General features: G+C 35.6%; 1 protein-coding gene across 1 annotated transcript in view; it reads left to right on the top strand.

Annotated features, from left to right (window-relative positions):
• Positions 1-24,833, top strand: part of TERF1 (telomeric repeat binding factor 1) — a 40,651-nt gene extending 15,818 nt beyond the window's left edge. The window contains exons 5-10 of the mRNA XM_054595536.1: positions 162-311; positions 1,047-1,159; positions 4,183-4,242; positions 5,772-5,863; positions 8,465-8,571; positions 23,414-24,833. Coding sequence (XP_054451511.1) covers positions 162-311; positions 1,047-1,159; positions 4,183-4,242; positions 5,772-5,863; positions 8,465-8,571; positions 23,414-23,590 — 699 coding nt within the window. The 3' untranslated portion in view covers positions 23,591-24,833. The remainder of the gene's footprint in view (positions 1-161; positions 312-1,046; positions 1,160-4,182; positions 4,243-5,771; positions 5,864-8,464; positions 8,572-23,413) is intronic.
• The last annotated feature ends 998 nt before the right edge of the window (positions 24,834-25,831 follow it).

Genomic DNA, 25,831 nt, shown 5'->3' with positions numbered 1-25,831 from the left:
TTAAAAAGAAAATAAATCAGTAGGCCATTTAGAACATTAGAATTTCACCAATTTTTTGTGTATCTTTGAGTTTGTTTTTATAATCTTTTTAACTTAATAAATGACAATTTCTAGTATCTTATTTGTGATTTATGTGTTAATGTTTTTTCTATCTTCTCTAGTCTTTACAAAGGAAATTGCTTACAATAATCTCTCAAAAAGATACATTTCATTCCTTTTTTCAACACTTCAGCTACAACCACATGATGGAGAAAATTAAGAATTTTGTGAATTATGTGCTTGATGAAAAATCATCAACATTTTTAATGAAGGTATGCATATTTCAGAATGACTGGTAGACTTAGGAGAAATTATTATAATAAAGAAGAATAGTTAAAATAGAAATCCTTTAAAAAAAATCAGAATTTTGTTTAGTGATTTTTGCAGAACAGTGTGGCTAAGTGTTACAATTAATGAACCTAAAGGGTTTATTGTGATCTTTGTATTATTTTTACAACTTTTGAAAATAAGAGTTAAGGAAGTTTTCAAAATAAAAAGTTTAGGGGGGAAATTTAGAATGAGTTAATAAATAAAAATATTTCATTTAAATTTAATTAAACTTTACAGAAAGTTTTAACATATTTTTGGAAAAAGTAAAATTAAACTGAAAAAGGGCCTTTATATTTTTTTATAATATATTTTTAGCCTCTGTCTTGACCTCAAAAATTTTTAACTTAATATGTTATGATGGAGCATTGATTAACTTGGGGTAGTTTTATTTTAAAATATCTGGATTTTTTTTTTCTTAAGAAACCTTTTATCTTAATATTGCCAAGAGAGCATTGTTATGTATGACATACATTTACAGAGAAAGACCTCCATAAGCAGATAGCTGAAATAGCTGCTGGTGATGTCATAGTTACTGGGGAAAATAACAGCACAGTGCCCTTGGGTGGCTTGTGAATAATTACTTTTGTTATGACTATCAAAGAATTAGCTTTAATTTTAATGTCCTTTGTTTTAAATGGCTTAATGCATTCCTTTCTCTCCCCAACCCCCTTTATAAGGCAGCAGCAAAAGTAGTAGAAAGTAAAAGAGCAAGAACAACAATTACTCAAGATAAGTCTAATAATACTGATACTGACGTGGAAACTCAAGCTGATTTGGACATAAGCAAAAGGTTTGTAAATCCATTGATACATTTTTTTGTTGTTGTATGAATGCACTATCTTTATATAAAAGTGATACTAGTGAGCCATTAATAAAAATAATTATCGAGCATTGGGTATATTGATTTGGTGATGATAAACATTTGGTGATTCAGAGTATGTAGAGTTATTTTTCCTGATGGCTTTTGCAAAATTGTGTTACATGTGGTAAGCAAAAATAGAGAGTGAGAAAAATACATAGTTTAAATAGTGTGATACCATTTACCATTTTCAGTGGACTTGTGCTCTGGAACAGTACTGAGGTTGGAAACCTGAATCATCTGTGCCCCTTAGTTCTCATATCCCACTTGCCCACATTATGTGACTGACTCTTCTGACAGTTATTCTAGTATTTAAGACATTGCTCATACACCTTTAAGGTGTATGTAGCCCACTCTCTCTGGTGCTCCACTGCAGAAATAGTGATTTGCTCCCGTGCTGGAGGGGAAGCGCTGTGTCAGTCATACATACTGAGCGACAAGAGTTCAGTCTCTAAAATTATTTTTTCTTTAGGGGTTGGCAACGATAACTTTTACAAAGTCGATTTTACCTTTTGCTTCGGCTTTAGAAGCTAACCCTGTCAATAGTATAAACTCGACCATTATAAAGATTTTCTTTCTATTGAACCTGTGATTCATTCTCTCTATTCTACCCTTAACCCAAGGCCAAACAGTCATCCTGTGGTCTCTGGATGGATATATTTGGCAATGGATGTAATTTTTTTTTTCTTGGGACCATGACTTGAATGCTGAAGGTTCCCTGTCTTTTTTTTTTTTTTTTTTTTTTTTTTTTTTTGAATCCTCATCCAAGGGTTTGTTTTTTTTTTTATTACTAATATGAGAGAGAGAGAGAAACAGCTATGTGAGAGAGAAACATTGATTGGTAGCCTCCTGCATATGCCTCAAGCACAGATTGAACCACAGCCTTTTGGTATAAGGGATGATGCTACAACCAACTGAGCCACCTGGCCAGGGCAGGTCCCCCATCTTAAATACTTATTTAGAGATGGGGATTTGGGTCCGAGTTGGATGGACATGGCCTTGATCACACCTCAGGACTGAGCTCAGTTGTCTCATAGTCTCTTTTGTCCCTGCTATCAGAATGTGATCTGCTCCTCACTGTCATTTCCCCAAAGCCTCTTCTAAAGTGCTAGTTCTCACAGGCCTATTTTTTTCTAAGACACATTTTGAGAAGTACAGATATTAGTTTTATTGGTTCAGTTACTTCATTTTGTTTAGGAAATCAAAGTTTAGTAATACTAAGACCTAATAGATTCTTGCAGCCCAGTCTTCTTGCCCAGTGTAATACTGCTTGAAAATATAACAAAATTAAAACTTACCATTATTTGTGCATATAATGAACATGTCTTATGTCCCCTCCTTATATAGTATCACACACTATTTCAAACGTCTCCTAGACACAGAGTAAATCAGTGTGTAAAACAGAATTCTTGTTCTCATCTGCTCTCTGTTCTCTGACTCTCCATCACATCATACGTCCAGTTATCTCCCCAAATGTTATGAATCCCTCCTTAGAAATGTCTTGCTAATTTATCCTTTCTTACCATTTATATCCTAGATTATCACTTAGCTTTATACCACACAAATCCATCCTTGACATGACTTCCAGAGTTAGTTTCCCATGAAAACAAGTCTGTCTAAATCACTTCACAGCTTAATAACAACCCCTGTTGGCTTTCAGTTTCTTACTAGATGAGTTAGAATGTATTGGCATGGCTTACAGAGCCTTACATAGCCACTTTCTGTTTTTCTCCCCTCATAAATAACCTTGTTCCTAAGCATTAACCCCTCCCTGTCCACATACACAGTATTTTCTAGAACCAAAACTTCTCCCTCATCTTGAAATACCATAAGCTTTTTTATGCCTCGACCCTTGCTTCAATTCTGAATTTACTACTTTCTATTCTCTCCAAGAATACCTGCCATTCAAGGTCTAGCTCAGAGATCACCTATAAGAAGTCTTGTTGAGCCCTCTGACCAGAGTTGTCACTTCTCTGCTCCCATAGTATCAAGTCATAACACTGTAAAGGGACTTACCTTGGATAGTAACATATCTGTTTACCTGTCTGTGCCTCTCACTAGATTGAGAATTTGGGGAAGGGCGGGGGGTTGTATTCTTGGTGCCTAGTTTGTTACTAGGCTTACAGTAGAACTGCACCAGACACAGGGCAAAACCAAAACTAGATACAAAGTAAAAATCATGAATCAAGCAACTTACAAAACCATCCTAGAAGCAAATAGATGGAATCAGAGTTGTGACTGTAAGGTCAGACAAATGCTAGGATAGATGAAGATCTTATGTTATCAATACTAGATGAAATAAATATTTTGCTCTGATAAAGCTTATAAACTATTTGAGACCATAACAATTACAGATGTGAAACAAACATTAGACACATAATTTTTTAGTTTCTGGATGAACTTACATGCTGAAAGATTTGATATGAACACCTTCAAGGATGTGTGAGCACTGAACAGGGCCTTGGAGGGTGGTTAAGATTTTGACAGGTAGTTGGAAGAGGAAATGTTGTTTTAAGAGAGAGTAGTTGCAGTGAAGCCATGGTGGTGTCAATAGCTGTGCAGTGTCTGTGGTGGCTAATTTTAACTATCATAAAAGGGAGAGATTTTTTTTAAAAATTCAATTAGAGACTGGTGGAGAGGACAAGAGGATAAACTTGAATGGAAATAAAGATCCAAGGGAGAGTTTTTTAAAGAGTGACTTTATAAATACTTGATTACAGCATTAATTCTGCTTAAATTGTGTTTGGGAAGCTTGGTTTACTATCTCTGGTAAGCGTATCTGGCGAAAATTAGCCATGTTGTAATGGACAGTATATGTCCTGATGGTACCAGAATTTCTTTCCTAAAGATATGTTGCACAAATTGAAGTTTTTACTGAATTGTCTTGTGGAAAGTACTGTTCTTATGAAATGTTTCTTTTTATTGCATTCTTAACATTTTTTTTTTCTTTAAAGTGTTAATGACAAACCATCTGCAGTAACTGAATCCTCACAGGGTACAGTATCCTTAATGAGGTGAGGTAAATTGACATTTTTCTTCTCTGTTTTTAAAATCTTTTCAGCAGTTCCTGCAGACCTAGATAGATCGTGATAAATGCCATGAAAATGGTATGATTTAAAGAATATCAGAGCATCCTACTTACCTCAACTGGTGGTCTGGACCCTGACATGTCCTGAAATTCCAAACTATAGAAACCTGCCTCTGGGACTCTGAGTTGTCTCACATTGCTTTCGCAATGCCTTTATTGGAATACACACATAGGGAGCACGCGAACTTAAAGCAGATGTTTAGTACACTCTCACTCTGCCATAGAAACAAGAATGTAATGCTGGGGCAGGAGGGGGATAGAGGTTACATTTCTGATGAATGTTGCAAATTTTGATTTTATGAAATTACTTGAAAAACTGTACCTAACCTAGTATAAATGCTGTAAGAGAATAGTGTCACATGTTTAGAGAGCAGGAAGTCTGCATGAATCATTTCAGAGACAGAGCAGTCAGGATGCTGAATGGAACCATGTTGGAGTGGCTCACTTGCTCATTGGGTTATCTAGGGAACACTGAAAAAACTCATGTTGAAAGCCATAGTTAGGGGCAGGGAGAGATCTGTGAATGGTGGGAAATGCTAGGAAGGATAATGATTGGCTGAGTCATGGTAGTGGGTGGTACACCTCAGTGGCACAAGTCCTGACGGGCTAAGGTCTCTGTGGAAGTAAGACTCTGAAAGTGGTGTTCATTTATATAAAAGACCCACCTCTGGGACCCTGTTCTTCATGGAAGGTGGAAGATAAGTAGATCTACTTGAGAAAGCCACAAGGAGAGAAATATTGTCTCTTGAAGGGAGAGCTACGTTAAACAAAGCGAAGAGGTGGGGTAACTGGTGAAGAGGCTGAGAATGGCATTCCAGAGAGCACAAGAGAAAGTTTTGAGAGGGAGGGACAGGATTAGCAGATTGCACAGAGCGCTTACAGAGGTGAAAATAAAGATTTTAGGTGGTAATAAAATAGCTGCCTGAGCTTAAGTGAATTACTTTTTCATCATAGTTTTCTCCTTTATGAAACTGGAATAATACCAACTTTTCACTGTTGTCCAAAAATGCTGCCACATTCTGTATTTCCAAACAGCCTTACCTTTCAATACAGCCCTTTTTGGAAATTACAAAGATGATCAAGTGGTATCTGCCATCATGTGTAAAGGAATTTTGGAATTTCCCTTTGGGGAAATAAACTTAAGCCATAGGAGAGAATGAAAGTTAATGCTTTACACTCTGAAGTTTTTTTTACTTCATCTGTTTAATTGGAAAACCAAAAGAATCTTGATTTTTGAGTAGATGAGAAGGAGAAAATAAGTGGTGGGAGAAAGGGAAGTCTGATAACAAAAATCTTAAAAGGCAGTAGGTTAAGATGGAACACTAAGCAAGGAGAGCATCAAAGGAAACAGGCCTAAGTAGAATGTCCGAGAATGGAGGAGACAAATCACCTCCCTTTTTCCATAGCTTTTCTAGTCTTTGTGGAACCAGTCACAAGCTTTGATGTTTTATTTAGGTCTCACAAGAACCTCTTCTCATCTAAGTCACAACACGGGTGCCACCAACAAGATTCTAATGAGAAAGAAGAAAGAGCAGAAACTCTTAAAAGTGAGTACTCTTATTACAGTTTTAAAAGTGGAAAATTGATGTGAAAAGCAAGCCAATCCTTGGCCTCATCACCACAATACATGAGCACACACTTCAGAAAACTGAAGCACAAAGAGATTAAATGTCATGACTTTACAGATTTAATTAGAGGCGGTAGCTAAGTTAGAAAGTTAGCTATTCTGACTGCCTAGCTTAGAGTACTTTTGCTGTGATGGTACACTGCTTTTCTATTTTAACTTTATTTAGCAACTTAAAATAGTTACTTATCTAAAACATGAATACAGTTGATTCTCATTATTCACAGTAGTTACACTCTATGAAGTATACACTGAACACTGAATTAGTGAATACAGAGGCATTATGCGGCAATACAGGGTTAGGCTCCTTGGAACCTCTGGTCACACAACATTTTTGTTAACTGATCAATACATAACCTTCTCTTAATGTGTTTCTGTTAGTGGACACCTTATTTTATATATCTATTGTGTATTCATTAACATTGAACTCATGGCCAACAGCACTATAATGAAAATGGACTGCATATAGAATCTAGCTATCCTCTTCATTGCATTCAGAATTTGTTATCCTTATTAAAGGCATTGCTGAATTGATTTAAGAAAAAAGCAACAATAGCCAAACCTGAATCAAGCACATCTAAAATATTCTCTCTGTAAGGAACACTTTTTGCATTTAGGAACACTAAATAGCATTTCCACAATACACTTGGGCCATTTTAAAATTACCAACAAAAAGCACAAAAATGTATTACTAAATAGACTATTAAAAGGACAGTTGTTTATAGCACAAGAGCTAAGTAAGAAGGCAGAGTTTCTTCACCTTGTTTAACTTCAGCTGGAAATGTGTATGTCAGGTACTCAAATCTTTTGCCGCTCTGCACATGTCTTGCCAGTGACCACAAAAGCACTATGAGTCTTGACTTTTGAGTTACAGATTTTAATAGGTAGGTGAATTTGCAAATACAGAACCCATGAATCATGAGAATTGACTATATATAGAATCTAGCTATTCTCATTGCATTCAGAATTTATTATCCTTATTAAAGGTATTGCTAGATTGATTTAAGAAACAAGCAACAATAATCAAAAATAACTCAAAAAACAGTACATAATTATTTTCATCATAACTATTTTTTATTATAATTTGATTGAAAGTTCCTCCTTAGCATGTATACACTCAGCTAATGTTTATTGAACTGACACTATGTTCTAGATACTGCACTCATGTAGGGATTTTTAAACTGTTGATCTAAACCTAAATACACTGATCAATATAAAAATCATACATGTGCCAACTTGATACCAGCACATAGTAGCCTGCAGTAAATATTAATTGAATAAATTTATTCATAGTTGATGACCGATGACATGGCCACTATTAGCTAATACTTGAAAATTACAGCTCAAAAACATTTACATCCATAGATATCATCATCCTCATTTTAAAGACGATGAAGTTAAACTCAAAGAAATATTTGTTTCATGTTGCTAGAGTTCCAGAGTTGTTTTTCTACATCTATTGCTACAAAATGGCTAGTAATTATATTTCTAAACTAAAATAGTTTGGTTCCCTTGACCTACTTGGTTTCCTGTCTTAGTAACCACAGAAGCTTCTTGATATCAAGAAATGAATAAGCCTTGTACATTCAGCAAGAACTGCAGGGATGGCCAGGGCCGAAGGTGGACTACCTCTCCTAACACATAGAATTTTGGAGTAATATTGTTAAATTCTGTAAAACCCTGTTGAAATTTTTATTTGAAATTGCATTGTAACAATAGATAATTTTGACACAACTCACACAATTAAGTCTTCCTGTGGGTATTTCTCCATTTAGATTTTCTTACAACGTATGTGTACATATACAAACATATATAGTAAAACTTTATAAGTTACTACACTTCGATCTTGACTACTTCTGCTAGATTTAATCCCTAAGAATGTTATTTTTTTGTTGTATTATAAATATTATCTTTCAGTTGACTTAATTAAATATTTTACCTATTTGTTGCTAATGTACAGAAATACAATTGAATTTTATTGATCTAACAATTACATAATTGTTTATTATCTAACCTTCTTGCTAAACTTTTCTTCTATTTGTAGATTCTTTTAGGTTCTATATAAAAAATTCTCTTTCAGTAATTCTTTTCAGTTATAGATACACATATTTTCTGTCTTACTAAACTATGAATAAGAAAGAGGGAATGACTAAAGGGTTATACTTACTGTATCATATGTTTCTTAAATATTATCTTAAGAAAATTTTAACACTGGTGTTAGTAAATATTATTTGTCTTTTTAACAGATCATGAAAAGGCAGGCTCTAGGAGGCGAGATGACTTGTTTAAAGCCATATAAAAGAATCAAGATTCAAAACGCACCCCCCTCTGATTTTCCAGTACTGATCTTCGCACTGTACTGTGCTGTTCTGAGATTCAAAAGGGGGGAAAAATTAAGCACATAGAATTCTTTTTCTTTAAAATAGCTAAAAAATAAATAGGAATTTCATGGTGATCTTTAAAACTACAATTCCTTTTTCTTTTAATGTAAAACAATTTTTGATGGCAGTATTCCTATTTTTAGGTAGAAGAAGGACAGAGGGAAAGAGACAAGCCCCTGAAAGAAAGAGAATGAGTGTTTTAAACAATCATCCAGAAACTTCTAAAAATCATCGTGCTAGGAAAAAACAGGTATTTGTTTATTTTAAAATAATACTTAATAGACAGTAAAGCCATAATTTGAATAATTGTGATTTCATGTTATTTCTTTTCAAACCTAAAAATATCTTGAGTATAATATGTTTCTTTTTTGGCTGTCTTTGATTTTGACATCTTAGATTAATTGACCCTAAAAATACCTTGAGTATAAAATGTTTCTCCTTGACTGTCTGATTTTGTCATCTTAGATTAATTGACCAATCTGCCCATTACAAGTTCCAAGAAAATACTTCACCGCATTTTTAAAATAGTCTTTTGTTAAAAAATGTTTATTTTTTTTAATGATTTTATTTATTTTTAGAGAGGAGAATGGAGGGAAAGAGAGAGGGTGAGAAACATCAAAGTGTGAGAAACATCAATCAGTTACCTCTCACATGCTCCCAACGGGGGACCTGGCGTGCAACCCAGGCATGTGCCCTGATGGGGAATAGAAATGGTGACTTTTAGATTCGCAGGCTGGCACTCAATCCACTGAGCCAAACCAGCCAGGGCTAAAATAGTTTTCAGTTGGGTGTTGATAATGACATTTGTCTAAAATTACTTTATGATAAAATTACTTATCATAAAGTTAGTTCATCATATGTAAGATGGGTCTTAAATTCATATATATAACCTTTTATATTTTTATTTTCATAATGGAGGTCCAATTTAAATAAGGTTATTCTGTGCTTTAAACAAAATGATACCATTTGGTATGAAATTTTTCTATTCAGAAAGTTAAGATGGGTTAGTTTTAAGATTACTTCATTTATTTCTCTCTCAATGAATATAGTCCTGTGCTTTCTTTCCAGTGTCTGAAACAAGTGTTTCCTGTATTTTATCCAGTTTTCTAGTTATTTACAGCAGGTGCATAAACCTGGTCCTTGTTCTATCATGGTTGGAAGTAGAAAGTGATATGGTACCTTTTTCTTATTCTGCTGTATTAGAGATGATTTTTTTTTTCTTGATAAGGTTTTTTTTTTTAAGGTTTTATTTATTTATTTTTAGAGAGATGGTAGGGAGAAAGAGGGAAAGAAGCATCAGTTTGTGAGAGAAACGTCAATCAGCTGTGTTTTGCATGCCACTGTCCAGGGATGGGGCCCGCAACCCAGGTGTGTGCCCTGACTAGGAATCAAACCAAAGACCTTTCACTTAGTGAGACAGGCACTCAACCTACTGATCTGCAACAGTCAGGGCTTCTTGATAAGCTTTTTGCACATGGTTCACACTGAGATATTAGAGTAGGAGCAAGTTCCAGGTTCCTAGGAATATATCCTGTGACTCAAACCTTTTTTTAGCCTTGCTTTCTCCTCCAGTGAACATAGCAAGCAAAAACTACTTTTACCTTCTTTTCCTGCACATATAACTTCTGTGTGATTCCTTATCTAATCTCATTACCTCTGTTTTTGGAGCTATTGCAGATTGAGGGAGGCGCTTGCTGTTGCAGACCAGGGATTTAAGATGTGCACCTCAGGATGCATTTCTTACATCCTGTGTACATCAACAGGCTGTCTGAAATCTGTAAGCGGGGTGCCTGTGCCCAGCTTCTTTGTATACCTTTTGTCAACTTCCACTGATAATATATCTCTTTTGACTGTATTATGGTTTAGGTCATACGGGATCTTCTAATTCTATCAGAGTTTAGAATATTCTTTCTTTTATTTTTGCTGTTGGGTAAATTCCCAAAAGAGAATGAGGAAAGACTAACCTTATGCCACCAATAGTTTTATGTTTCTTTTCTTTGATATTTTGCCATGATACAGATTTGCCATGATGTGCCATGGTACAGATTTTCTTTGTCATCTATCCTACTTTGTGTCCTCTGATCTTCCTGGACCCATTTTGATGTTTGTCATTAATTTTGGAAAATTCTCAGCCATTATTACTTTAAATCTTTATTCTGTGCCTTATCTCTTTTTCTGGTATCCCACTATGTATATGTGACATTTTTTTGTAATTACCCCACAGTTACTGGCTATTCTTTTTTGTCTATTCTTTTCTTTCCTCCCTCCCTCCCTTCCGTCCTTTTTTCTTTTTTATTATCATTCAAGTACAGCTGTCTCCATTTTCCCACCACCGCTTTCCCCTGTCCCACCCACTCCCACCTCCTACCCTCAATCCTTCCCCCTTTGGCTTTGTCCATGAGTCCTTTATACATGTTCCTTGATGACCCTTCCACTTCTTTCCCTTGTTATTCCCTCTGGTTACTGTCAGTTTGTTCTTTATTTCAATGTCTCTGGTTATATTTTGCTTGCTTGTTTGTGTTATTGATTAGTTTCCACTTACAGGTGAAATCATATGGTGTTTGTCTTTCACTGCCTGGCTTATTTCACTTATCATAATACTCCGGTTCCATCCATGCTGTCATGAAAGGTAGTACTTCTTTCTTTTGTTCTGCTGCATAGTATTCCATTGTGTAAATATACCACAGTTTTAGGATCCACTCGTTTACTATTGGGCACTTAGGTTGCTTCCAACACTTGGCCATTGTAAATTGTGCTGCTATAAACGTTGGGGTGCATAGATTCTTTTGAATTGATGTTTCCAGATTCTTAGGGTAGAATCCCAGCAGTGGATTTGCTGGGTCCAAAGGCAGTTCCTTTTTTAGTTTTTTGAGGAAATTCCATACTGTTTTCCACAGTGGCTGTGCCAATCTGCATTCCCACCAACAGTGCACTAGGGTTACCTTTTCTGTACATCCTCACTAGCACTTGTTGTTTGTTCATTTGTTTATGATGGCCATTCTGACTGATGTGAAGTAGTATCTCATTGTGGTTTTAATTTGCATCTCTCTGATGGCTAGTGATGCTGAGCACCCTTTCATATGTCTCTGGGCCCTCTCTATGTCTTCCCTGGAAAAGTGTCTATTCATGTTCTTCACCTGTTTTTTAATTGGATTGTTTGTCTTCCTGGAGTGGGGTTTTGTGAGTTCTTTATATATTTTGGAGATCAGACCCTTGTCTGAGGTACCATTGGCAAATATATTTTCCCTTGGTTGGTTCCCTTTTCATTTTGCTGATGTTTTCTTTAGCCATGCAGAAGCTTCTTATTTTGATGAAGTCCCATTTGTTTATTCTTTCCTTTATATCCCTTGCTCTCGGGGACATATTGGTGAAAATACTGCTACATGGAATATCAGGTTTTCCTGCCTATGTTCTCCTCTAGGACTTTATGGTGCCATGACTTATATTTAAGTTCTTTATCCATCTTGAGTTTATTTTGGTGTATGGTGTAAGTTGTTGGTCAAGTTTCATTTTTTTGCATGTAGCTGTTCAGCTCTCCCAACACCATTTGTTGAAGAGGCTATTTTTACTCCATTTTATGCTTCTGCCCCCTTTGTCGAATATTAAGTGACCATAGAGACATGGGCTTACTTCAGGGCTCTCTATTCTGTTCCATTGATCTATGTATCTGTTCTTATGCCAGTACTAGACTGTTCTGAATACAGTGGCCTTGTCGTATAGTTTGATGTCAGGTATTGTGATCGCTCCTACTTCGTTCTTGTTTCTCAAAATTGCTGCAGCTATTCAGGGTCGTTTATGGTTCCATATAAATTTTTGAAATGTCTGTTCTGTTTCTGTGAAATACATCATTGGTGTTTTAATAGGGATTGCATTGAACAGATGAATTGCTTTTTGTAGTATGGCAATTTTTATGATGTTAATTCTTCCAATCCATGAGTACAGTATATGCTCCCATTTATTTGTGTCTTCCTTAATTTCTTTCTTCAGTGTTGTGTAGTTTTCTGAGTACAGGTCTTTTACCTCCTTACTTGGTTTATTCCTAGATATTTTATTTTTCTTGTTGCTATAGCAAATCGATTTTTTTCCCCCTAATTTCTGATTTTGACATTTAATTGTTGGTGTGCAAAAATACCTTTGATCTCTGAATGTTGACTTTGTATCCTGCAGTTTGCCAAATTAACTTTTTAAGTCAAGTAGTTTTGGGGTGGAATCTCTAGTTTTCTATGTATACTATCATGTCATCTACAAACAATGACAGTTTTACTTCCTCCTTTCCAATTTGGATGTCTTTTATTTCTTTTTCTTGTCTGATCGCTGAGGCTTGGACTTCCAACCATGATGAATACAGGTGGTAAAAGCAGACATCCTTGTCTTCTTCCCAATCTTAGTGGGAAAGCTTTTAGTTTTTGCTTGTTGAGTATGATGTTGGCTGTAGGTTTTTCATATGTGGCCTGTATTATGTTGAGGTATGTCCCCTTTACTCTCACTTTGCTGAGTGTCTTTATCATAAATTAGGGTGCTGTACCTCATCAAATGCTTTTTCTACATCTGTTGATACGTTCATGTCATTTTTGTCTTTCCTTTTGTTTATGTGATGTATTTGATTTGTGAATATTGAGCCATCCTTGCATCCCTGGGATGAATCCCACTTGATCATGGTGTATACTCTTTTTAAAGTATTGCTGGATGTGGTTTGCCAGTATTTTGTTAGGAGTTTAGCATCTATGTTTGTCAGTGATATTACACTGTAGTTTTCTTTCTTTGTTGTGTCTTTATCTGGTTTTGGGTTTAGGATTATGCTGGCCTCATAAAAAGAATTTGGGAGTCTTCCCTCTTTTTGTATTTTTTGGAATAGTCTGAGAAGGACAGTGGTTAGCCCTTCCTTAAATGTAAAATTCTCCTGTGAAACCGTCTGGTCAAGGGCTTTTGTGTGCTGGGAGTTTTTTGATTACTGCTTCAGTTTTACCAACTATTATTGGTCTGTTCAGGCTTTCTGCTTCCTCCTCATTTAGTGTTGGAAGGTTATATTTTTCTAGAAATTTGCCCATTTCACCTAGGTTTTCAAATTTCTTGGCATATAGTTGTTCATAGTAATTTCCTACAATCCTTTGTATTTCTGTGGTATTAGTTGTAATTTCTCCTCTTTCATTTTATTATTTATTTGGACCCTTTCCCTTTTTCTCTTGATTAGTCTGCTTAAAGGCTTTTGATTTTTTTATGTATTCAAAGAACAAGCTCCTGGATTTATTGATCCTTTGAATTGTTCTTTTATTCTCTGTGTCATTCAGTTCTGCTCTGATCAGGATTATTTCCTTCATTCTACTCACTCTGGGCTTTGTTTGTTGTCTCTCTAGTTCTTGTAGATGTAGGGCTAGGTTTATTTGAAATGTTTCTCTCTTTTTTAGGTAGGCGTCTATTGCTATGAACTTCCCTCTCATGACTGCATTCCCTGTGTCCCATAGATTTTTGACTGTTGTTTCATTTGTTTCCAGAAGGTTTTTGAATTCTTCCTTGATCTCATCATTGACCCATTCATTGTTTAATAGCATGCTATTCACTCTCCATGAGTTTGAATATTTCTGAGTTTTTTCCTTGAGGTTGGTTTCTAGTTTCAAGCCCTTGTGGTCCAAAAAAATCATGTTATAATTTCAATTTTCTTAATTGTGTTGAGGTTTGTTTTGTGTCCTGTAATGTGGTCTGTTTTAAAAATGTTCCATGTGGATTTGGAAGAATGTGTATTTTGCTTTGGGATGAAAGGTTCTATTTATATCAGTTAAGTCCATTTGATCTAATGCATCATTCAGTTCCACAATATCCTTGTTAATATTTTGTTTGGAAGATCTATCCAAACAAAATGTTGATGTTGACAGTGGGGTGTTAAAATTCCCTCCTATAAGTGTGTTGCTGTCTGTTTCTTTCTTGAAGTCCTCCAAGATTTTCCTAATATATTTGGGTGTTCCTATGTTGGGTGCAGATAGGTTTACAATGTTTATGTCTTCTTGATGGATTCTTCCTTTGAATATTAAGTGTCCTTCTGGGTCTCTCTTTATGGCCTTTGTTTTGAAATCTATGTTGTCTGATACAAGTATTGCTACCCCAACTTTTTGTTCCTGTCCATTTTCTTGGAATATTTTTTTCCCAACCCTTTACCTTCAGTCTGTGTAGTTCTTTTGTTCTAAGGTAGGTCTCTTGTAGGTATCATATATGCAGGTTATATTTTCTTATCCATTCAGCTACCCTATGTCTTTTGATTGGAGCTTTTAATCTGTTTACATTTAAAGTTATTATTGGTAGGTACTTATTCATTTTTTCCCTGTGTTCCTGTCTCCCTCACTCTTTTTCCTCCATCTTCTTAAAGCAATCCCATTACATATATTGCAATGCTGGTTTGGTGGAGGTGTATTTTTTTAGCCTTGTTTTTTCCGAGAAACTCCTTATTTTACCTTCCATTTTAATTGAGATTCTTGCTGGGTAGAATAGTCTTGGTTGCAGGCCTTTGCTTTTCATTACTTGGAATATTTCTTGCCATTCCCTTCTGTCTTGTAGTGTTTCTGTTGAGAAGTCAGCTGCGAGCCTTATTGGGGCTGTGTTGTATTGCTACTTCCTGTTTCTCCCGTGCTGCCTTTAAGATTCTCTCTTTGTCTTTGAAATTTGCCATTTTAATTACGGTGTGTCTTGGAGTGGGCCTCTTTGGGTTCTTCTTGATTGGGACATTCTGTTTTCTGTGCTTCCTGGACTTGTGTGACTTTTTCTTTCCTCAATGTAGGGAAGTTTTCCTTCATTACTTTTTCAAACAGGTTCTGTATCCCTTGCTCCTCTTCTTCTCCTTCTGGTATCCCTATTATACGGCTATTACATTTCATATGTTCCTGCAGTTCCCTTAACCTATCTTCATTCTTTTTGAGTCTTTTTTCATTTTCTTGCTCTTTCTGAGAGCTTTTTTCTACTGTGTCATCTAGCTCACTGATTCTATCCTGTGCTTCATCTAGCCTGCTTTGGATTCCTTCTACTGTGTTCTTCAATTCAGAAATTGTATTCTTCATTTCCTCTTGGATCTTGTTGATAGTCTCTATGCCCTTTTTCATGCTGATATAGTTTGCAGTAAGTTCCTTGTTTCCCTGCAGTTTTTGGTAATTCTAACTGAGCTCATTGAGCTTCCTTATAACCATTGTTTTGAACTCAATATTTGCTAGTTGACCTGCCTTTATTCCATTTAGCACTCTTTCTGGGGATTCCTCCACTCCTTTCGATGGGGGGGTTGTTTCTTTGTCTTCCCATTATTTGTGAGACTCTTCTTTTTTGCTTCTGCTTCTTAAGTTGATCTGTCTTGATTTTCTGACTTTGTGGTGTGAACTACTGTGGTTGGAGAGCTGTGAGTTTCAGTGGTGCAGTCTCCTTGATTTCCTGAACTCGATGCTTTTTGATACCTTTTATGCCATTTATGTTGGCTCTCTGGCAGTAATTGGGTTTTGAATGTTGTTTCCACAGATGGTTGACTGCGGGTCACTCTGCCCACCACATCTTGTGTGTTGTTCTGCAGGGGCTACCAGAACAAAACGACAAAGCCCAGAAACAAACCACATCTGCAAAAATAACTGCCCCCTGAAATTCCACTATTGACAGAAAATGAACCAGTATTAATGAGGCTGTAAAGAGATTAAGACTATTAATAGAAAGGAGAGAAATAAACTATAGTATAAAATCTAGTGACTTAATGTGCACAGACTTGATGGACAAGAAACAAATGTTAAAAAACTATGTAGTAAAGAAAATACTGCAAATCATGAAGAAGACCACAGGGACTTTGTCTTGGTAGCCTCTAGTATTTATGGCTGTTTTTTCTTTCTGGATCTGCCTCTGGTGATGTCAGATGTTGACCCTGTCTGACCTTAGGCAGTCTGTTGGAGACTTCCAGGAATCCATTGTCTGTGGATGTCTTCTTCAGTTACTAATATAATCACTCTGCATGCAACAGTCATGCTTAAGCACTATAGAGTGTGGCAGAATCACTTCTAGGGTCCAGGCTATTTTTTCCCCTCAGGCTGCTGCATCTCAAGTGAGTGGTCTGCCTGAGCAGGGCAATGGAATCTGGGCAGCTACTCTGTAAGTTCTCTCCTCAAAGACTCTGTCTCTGGTCTCTCCTCCAATGACTCTAGCCCACTCTGCTCCCACCTTTGCTGGAGCCCAGGGTAAATGGCTGCAAAGGAAAATTTATGCATTGGCCCTTTAAAAGGCTCTTTGCGTCTCCAGCTGCCTGTCTCTGGTAGAGAGTAATCCTGCTGCTTTTTGCAGCTGGCCGTTACCTGTGTACTTTTTGGGCTCTGGTGCTGTAGGCTGGATATCTCCACTTATGGTTTAGATGCCACTCTTCTCAGGGGGATCCAACTGGCCACTTAAATATCCCTCTGATGCTCCTGCCTGGGGGCTCCCAGCAAGCCTTCTTGAGTCTCCACCACATTCCTTACCAGTCAGGTTATGCTGAAGCTGATTCTTCTCTCTGTCCAAGGTTATGAGGCTTCTCTCTTGCTATTGTTCAGTTGTTTGTTCTGGGTGATTTCTCCACAATTTTGTTGTAATTCCAGATTGGTCCTAGGAGGTGGGCAATGTGGCTTCCATTCACTTATCTTGCTGATCTCCTCCTATTTTTAATGATATTTTTGATGCTTTGCTGTATTTCATTTGCTAGCGTTTTGTTGAGGATATTTGTGTCTATGTTCATCAGGGATATTGGCCTAAAATTTTTCCTTTGTAGTATTTTTATCTGGTTTTGGAATTAGGATAATGCTGGCCACATAAAATGAGCTTGGAGCCTTCTCTCCTCTTGAATTTTATAAAAGAGAAAGACAAGTATTAGTTCTTGATATGTTTGCTATCCATTACAGGGCATTGGTTTGTTGGGAGTTTTTGATTACTGCATCAGTCTCACTAAATGTAATCTGCCTATTCAGATTCTCTGATTCTTCCTCATTTAGTTTTGGAAGACTGTATGTTTGTAGGAATTTATCCATTTTGTCCAGGTTGTCCAGTTTGTTGGCACATTGTTGTTCATATTCTTTTCTTACACTCCTTTGTATTTCTTTGGTGTCAGTTGTTATTTCTCCTCTTTCATTTCTGATTTAATTTATTTGGGTCATCAGTCTTTTTTTCTTGATGAGCCTGTTTAAAGTTTTGTCAGTCCTGTTTATCTTTTCAAAGAACCAGCTTTTGGATTCATTGATCTTTTGAGTCATTTTTTTTTAGACTCTTTTTATTTCTGCTCTGATCTTTATCATCTTCCTTCCTTCTACTCACTTTGGGCTTGCTTTGTTCTTTTTCAACTTTCTTTAAATGTAAAGTCAGATTGTTTTTTTGAGCTTGTTCTTGTTTTTTTGAATTAGGCTTGTAATGCTATAAATTTCCCTCTTAAGATTGCTTTCCCAGTTTCCCACAGATTTTGGATTTTTGGATTGTTGTGTCCTCATTTTCACTTGTTTCAAGGTATCTTTTGATTTCTTTCTTAATCTTGTTGACCATTCATTGTTTATTTAGCTTCCATGACTTTGTGTGTTTTGCAGTGTTCTTGTGATTTATTTTTATAGTTTCATAGCATTTTGGTAAGAGAAGAGGCTTGATATAATTTCAGTCTTCTTAAATTTATTGAGACTTGTTTTTTATCCTAACATGTGATCTCTCCTAGAACACATACCATGTGCACTTGAAAAGTATGTATATTTTACTGCTTTGGGTGAAATGCTCTGAAGATATCATTGAAATCCATTTGACCTAGTGTGTCTCCTTGTTGATCTTCTGCCTGGAAGATCTATCAGTTGAAGTCAATGGCTATGACTTCATTTCTGTCAGTCTCTCCCTTTATATCCAAGACTTGTTTCACGTATTTAGGTACTTCTATGTTAGGTGCATAAATATTTACTAGGATTATATCCTCTTGTTGGCTTGTTCCCTTCACTTATGTAGTGTCCTTCTTTGTCTCTTACTGTAGCCTTGGTTTTATACTCTGTTTTTTTTGGATATAACTACTGCTGCTACCCCAGCTTTTTTCTTCTTTTCCATTTGCATGAATATCTTTTTCCATCCCTTTGCTTTTAGTCTGTGTGTATCTTTTGATCTAAGGTAGGTCTGATGGAGGCAGCATATATATGGATCTTGTTTTCTTACCTATTCAGCTACCTTCTGTCTTTTGTTTGGAGCATTTAAGCCATTTACATTTAAGGTAATTATTAATAGATACGTATTTATTGCCATATTATTGTTAGACTATTTTTCTCTGGTTTTCATTTTTTTTCTCTCTTTCTGGTCTTTAAAGCAAGCCCTTTACCATTTCTTGTAGTACTGGTTTTGTGTTAAACTGCTTTAGCTTTTTCTTGCCTGGGAAGCTCCTTATTTCTCCTTTGATTTTAAATGATACCCTTGCTGGGTAAAATAGTCTTGGTTTTAGGTCCTTGCTTTTTATTTCCTTGAATATTGCACTCTGGTCCCTTCTGGCCTGAAATGTTTCTGCTAAAAAATCAGATAACAGTCTAATTGGTACTCCCTTATGTGTAACTAACTGCCTGCTTTTTCTCTTGCAGCTTTTAGCATTCTCTCCTTGTCTTTGAGCCTTGCCATTTTAATCATGATGTTTCTCAGCATAGGCCTCTTTGGATCCAACTTTTTTGGGGCTCTGAGCTTCCTGGACTTGTATGGCCTTTCCCTTGACCAGATTAGGGACATTTTCGGTCATTATTTCTTCAAATAGGTCCTCGATGCCTTGTTCTCTTCTCTTTCTGATATTCCCAAGATGAGGATGTTGTTTTACTTCATGTTGTCCAAAATGTTTCTTAAGCTCTCCTCATTATTTTTAAATTCTTTTTTCTTTCTGCTGCTCTGCTTGGGCGTTTCTTTCTTTTCCTTGTCTTCCAAATCACTGATTCGATCCTCCTCTTCATCTAACATGCTGTTTATCCCTTCCAATGTATTATTTGTTTCAGATACTGCATTCTTCTAACTCATGCTTCTTTATGGTTTCTATGTCTTTTTTTCATGCTGTTGAATATCCTTATAATTATTACTCTAAACTCTGTATCTGATAAATTGCTTGCCTCTATTTTATCTTAGCTCTTCTTCTGGAGAATTCTCTTGTTCTTTCATTTGGGTTCTGTTTGTCTTCCCATTTCAGCTACTTCTTTGTGTTTGTTTCTATGTATAGGTAGATCTACAAAGACTTTTGTGTAGGCCTTTTTCAAACACTGCTTGTGACTGGCCCTGGTCAGCCTGGTGGAAGTGTCAGTGAGCCACAGCGTGTGACTCTCTGCCAGGCCTGTTTGTGTGCAGAGAGTTAATTTGCTTTTCAGTTTGAGAAGTTTCTATGAACATATCTTAAAGCTCACTGATTCTTTCTTCATTGATGTCTGCTGCTTAGCCAATCAGAGTCATTCTTCATTTCTGTTACTGGGTTGTTGATTTCTAGCATTTCCTTTGGAGTCTTTAGGTTTTATATCTCTGTTTACATATATCTATCTGTTTATATGTTGTCCACTTGAACCTGGGCATATTAATCATAGTTATTTTAAATTCCTACTCTGATAATTCCAAAATCTTTGCCATAGCTGAGCCTGATGCTTTTTCCCTTCAGATTGTGTTTTTCATCTTTTAGTGTTCCTTATAATTTTTCGTTCATAGCTGGACATAATGTGTCAGATAATAGGAACTGAGGTAAATTAGCCTTTAGTGTGAGGTTTTATGTTTGTCTGGTGAGGAAGTACATTTTATTTACTATTTTCCATAACTATAGGTGGCAGAAACTAAAATTTAACTTGTTTTTAGCTCCCTTGTTATCTTTGGGTTTCCCTAGAGACTCCTCCTTAGTCAAAGTCTGAGGCAGCTCTTTCAACCGAAGCAGTTATTATACAGGAGCCCAAATAACATTGTGGTGAGTTGGGGGAGGGAGAAAGAAAGCATTCTGTAGTTCTATGATTGTCTTATTCTTTTTGTGAGCCTGAGTCCTAGGCTATGACCTTCATATTAGCCGCAGCTTTTATTTCCTCTTCTTGGTGAAATGGAAGTCTAGAGAGGACTGGAGTTGGGAATTTCCACAGGTCAGTTAGGTGTTTGCAAAATTAGTTCTCTTGTGTACAAGCTTTTGTTAATAAGAACAGGATGTCTTGGATGTATTTCAAAATGGCTACTTTTTCCCTCCCACTGCTAGAGGCAGGAGGAGGTTTTTCTCCCATCTTCACCCTGCTAGTCTGGTGAGGGTTAAACTCACAAAAGTTTGTTGTCCCCACTAAGATTGGAACCTAGAGTGTTTTAAGTCAAGCATGTCCACTGTGAGCCTCCGTTTATTCATCCATCACAGTTAAATGTTTCCATCAGTACTGGCTCCAGCTGTGAGCTTCTTCTGTGTTCACTTTTCTGTCTTTCTAGTTTTCAAGGCAGCAGTTTGCCTTGTGACATTAATTCTGTGAAGGATCTAAGAAGAGTTGTTACCTTTTGTTCAGTTTTTTTCTCATTTTGAGGACTAGAGTAACATTTCCAAGATTTTTACATATTGATCCAAAAAATGGAAATCTCTGCCTTACAGTGATTTTTAAGAATTTTTGTATTGTTTTTAAATTTTATTATTTTATTACAGTGTGCATTCAATATTATTTCATATTATCTGGCTCATACTTTTAATTGATCTTTCCCTATGGTTCTTCTGGCAACAATTCCAAATGGAATTTTAGATGTTGTTTATGGATTTATTTGACAAAACAGTTTATCTTCTTTGTAGTCAAAACAAAATGTGGGATATCAACTATATAATTTAAAGAATACAATATTATCTGTTACTGTCTACTGTGCCAAAATAAAAATTCTCTGGATATCACTAGTGTCTGGTTTTACTTTTAGCTTTAAACTTTGGCTTTTGGTGGGACAGCTTGTTTCAGATAAGTGACAGATTTTATCTTATTTTGTGTTGAGATTTTGGTTCTCTAAAAATTTTTATTGCAGTAGTCTGTGCCTGATTGGACAGTTTCTGCTTAATGCAATGGCCTGTTAAACAGACAGATTTTTTTTTTTTGCTTACCTCATCACAATTTAAAAAGAGATGCTGGCCTGGGGTCACAGTTGATTGGAGTGTACCAAAAGGTGGGTTTGATCCCTGGTTGGGGCACATACCTAGGTTGTGGGTTCGATTCCCAGTTGGAGTACGGGAGGCAGCTGATTGATATTTCTCTCTCACATTGCTGTTTTTCTCTCTCTCTAAAACCAATAAAACATATGCCCTACCTGGTGTGGTTCAGTGTTTGGAGTGTCGTCCTGTATCCATAAGGTTGTGGTTCGATTCCCTGTCGGGGCACATGCCTAAGTTGTGGGTTCATCCCCTGTTTGAGCACATGTACCTACCCGGTCCAGACGCATACAAAGTGGATTCCTGGTCTGGGTGCATACAAAGGCAACCAATCGATGCTTCTCTTGCATCGATGTTTCTCTCTGCCTTCCTCTCTCTCTAAAAAAGCAAATGAAAAAATGTCCCCAGGTGAGGATAAAAAAGAAAAGAAACAAAGGAAAAATCAATAAACATATCCGTGGGTAAGGATTTTTTTTTTTAAGAGCCTTCCATTTGTAAATTTATTTTATTAAAGAAGTAAATGGCTTCCAACAACAAAAAATTTTTTTCCATAAATGGTATATACTGAGAATTACTATAAATACTGAAAAATCTTAATAGATCGAGCAATACTAACAAATTGAAACATACAACAAAAACCTACTAAAAAGTAAAAGTCCAGGATCAGATGGCTTCACTGGTGAATTTTGCTAAACATTCAAAGAAAATGTAATATCTATACTTCTCAAACTATTCCAGAAATTTGAAGAAGAAGCAATACTTCCTCACTCATTTTATGAGGCCAACATTACCCTGATAACAAAACCCAACAAAGATAACACAAAATATGAAAATTACTGACCAGTATCTCTGATGAATAAAAGTGCAAAACTCCTAAACTACTAGCAAATCAAATACAACAGTAGATTTTTTTTTAAAAAATACATCTTGATCAAGTGGGGTTCACTCCAGGTCCACTATGAAGGTTTAATCAATCAATCTATGTGATATACCACATCAACAAAATAAAAGAAATAACACAATTATATCAATAGATGCAGAAAAGGCATTTGACAAGATGTAATATCCATGTATCGCTAAAATACTCAGTAAAATGGGTATAGAAGGAAAGTACTTCAACACAATGAAGGCCAACACATAAATTTTATCTTCTCAATTGTTTTTATGTGTGTGGTTCACTGGCATTAAGTACTTTCACATTATTGTGCAGCCAATATCCAGAACTTTTTCATCTTGTAAAACTGAAACTCCATACCCGTTGAAAACTCCCCATTTGACTTTTTAAAATGTTTAGTCATTTTTTCCAAAAATAAAATAGTATATTTTTAGCTAGCTTATGTGAGTTGTGTTTTCAAACCCTATTTTACAGAAATTTTGAGTTTTACATGTATGTATACTTTGACCAACATGGACCAGGGTTTTCACTTAGTTCATCAATGAAATATTAAATATTCATAAATTCTCTTTAGAGATATATAGGATTAATAGATACCAATTTGATAACAATTGTAGAAAAACATCTTAAAAGACAGTGGGAGCTTAAAGCTAGATGAATTGGGTTGGTGTTTAGCTGTTCCTCTGTAGCTCTCTGATTTGGAACATCTGAACCATAGTACACTTATGTAAAATGAAGAGCAATAGTAAGGGGCCTCAAAAATCTTACTATGGTAAATATGAGGTCTTACATAAGTCTAAGAAATGTGTACAGGAATTCTTCCATCTTTGAGAAACTAACTTTATTTTTAAAAAGTTCCATTTATAGTAGGTATGTTCTTTAAAGAATTGTTTTTGTAGCTCTTCTACTTTTTATCTACTTATGATGGATGTTGACTAGACTTATTCTGGTGGTTATTTATCAGTATATACAAATATTTAATCATGTTGTGCGCCTAAAACTAATGGTATTTGTCCATTATACCTCATTTAAAAAATATAAAGAATTGTTTCTATGAATAACTGTTCTTTTTTCTTTTTTTCTTTTTTTTTTTTTAATCAAAAGGCATGGCTTTGGGAAGAAGACAAGAATCTGAGATCTGGTGTGAGGAAATATGGAGAAGGAAACTGGTCTAAAATACTATTGCATTATAAATTCAACAATCGAACAAGTGTCATGTTAAAAGACAGATGGAGGACTATGAAGAAGCTAAAACTGATTTGCTCAGACAGTGACGACTGAATATGTAAAAGCTTGATTAAAGGACAGTTAAATAGTCTGATCATCACGTTTTGTTTAAAACTGGGTGGTCATAGGTGTATCTTAAAATTTTTGTTTAAAGCATTATAGGATTTTTCTGTAACAGTCATTTAATTAATATAAAGGTTTGTGTTATAAGAGTAATTTGCCATCATTGTGTTCGTTAGAAGACTTTCACTTGGATAAAATGTAGGTTTGTCAACCCTAATGCTTTCACTACCTCTAGCCCCAAATCCTGTACCAATAAAAAAGAAAAATGAAAACCTGGTAAGAGGAAAAATATTTGTTAACGTGTTCTGTGTTTATATGCTGACTTCAACTCCAAAACATACACATAAAAGAGAAGTTTGCAAATCAGTGGATAATATTAGGCCTTAGATTTATGGCCTTGATAGAGTAATTACTATAAATCAATGACTTGATTTCTTGCCTTGATATAGTAATTACTAAGATTTTTGCTTACAGAATGATACTAAGTAATCTTTGAGTTTTAACATACTTAAATTTTCCTTTTAGTAGCTTTATATACAGGAAAAAAATAGTCATATCCACAGGACAAAATTTGTACTATTACCAAGATTTGCTTCATGTATAGTTTAGGTACATTTGTCTTTTGTTCCAGTGTTAAAACTTTGACAAAGATGGTTTTAAGTAAAGCTTATTTATAACCTGGTGCCATAATATTTTCTCTGGTATTTTTGTTTAATATATCAACAGTGTGCCTAAATGATGTTCTGTAAATGCTTACATTGACATTAACCATGATCATTTTCACACCTATGATACATACTAAATAAGCAAGGTCATACATACCTTACTAGACAATTTAGCGTTTTCACCAATATATAATTCTTTAGAGAATTGGTCAAAAACTAATGTATTTAGCATTTTGAGTTGCATGTGCTTTATTTAACAAGTGAGTGAAAATACTGATGTAGTTGCATAAAAAGTTAAATGGTAGTATTTTATAATCTGTGTTTCATTTCTTAATTGCATTGTACATTACTTTCCCATTGTTCCTGAATTTGTTGTCCTACACATGTAGTAAAGAGAAATGTGATTACTGTATGCTTCCTGACTTAGTATTTTGTTACATTAGTTACTGTCACTGTTTATTGCAGACATTTTGATGGTTACTGTTAAAGCAAGGCAGCATGAGCCAAAATCGACCTGTAAGTCTACTTCTCATTTCAAACATGCAATAAATAATCAAATCTAAGTTGCCACCAACTATAAGATGCTCAATTATTTATGTACCACTAAAAAAGATTACTATTAATTGTACTATAGTGTGATGCTTTCTTATTTAGAATTTTATTTCACTTATTAAAAGCTATTTTATGTTTAATTAAAATACAGATTTTTATCATATGTATCTTCAGAGAACAAAGGCAAAGCAAAATAATTTGGGTAGTGTATTTTTAAAACATCTTAAATCTGAATCTTCTGAATTACTTTATTAAATTGAATTCGTTTTGAGAGAATTATAGATTCACATGTAGTTGTAAGAAATAATACAGAGAGGTCCATTGTACACTTGTCCCAGGTTCTCCCAATATTAATTTGTGGAACTAAAGGATAGTGATATAATCCACCAATCTTACTTGGATTTAGCCAGTTTTACTTGTACTATATTTAATTCTAAGCAATTTATCATTTGTGTATGTTCATGTATCTACCACCACAGGCAAGGCATGATCAGCCTCAACGCCGGATCTCCGCACCGCCCCCCCGCCCCCGCCCCGTTGCCTCTCAAGTCCCTCTTTCGTCATTCCTCTAACCCCTAGCAACTGATGATCTGTCCTCCATCTCTAAAATTTAATCATTTAAAAATGTTACATAGTGACATCACCAAAAATGGTGGGGCAGGGAGTTCCAAAGATCCTTCTACTGAAGCAACTATTCAACTGGCAAAAACTTAGAATCAACTTTTGAAAGGAACCTAATAGACATCTAAAACAACCAGGGAGAATTATGAAAAAAGAAGCCACTGAATTTGGGTAAGATTTTGGTGTTTTTGTTTACTGTGCCTATAAAGACAGCAGCCCATTACTTGGTGCAGCATGGTGGTCCAGAGGGGGCAATGCAGATCCTGTACTCAGAATTGTGATTGTGTTTTGACCTGTTTGGGGGTTTAATTCAAGGGCGTGATTTGTTTTGCTCCCTCTGAATTCTCAGCCTTAAAATACCTACAGCTTGCTGCCTGAGGTAAGAGACAGCAGA

The sequence above is a fragment of the Pteronotus mesoamericanus genome, unplaced genomic scaffold, assembly GCF_021234165.1.
Source record: "Pteronotus mesoamericanus isolate MK-2021 breed Mesoamerican mustached bat unplaced genomic scaffold, CSHL_Meso_final scaffold_54, whole genome shotgun sequence".
NCBI lineage: Eukaryota > Metazoa > Chordata > Mammalia > Chiroptera > Mormoopidae > Pteronotus > Pteronotus mesoamericanus.
This window is presented reverse-complemented; position numbering and strand designations above follow the sequence as displayed.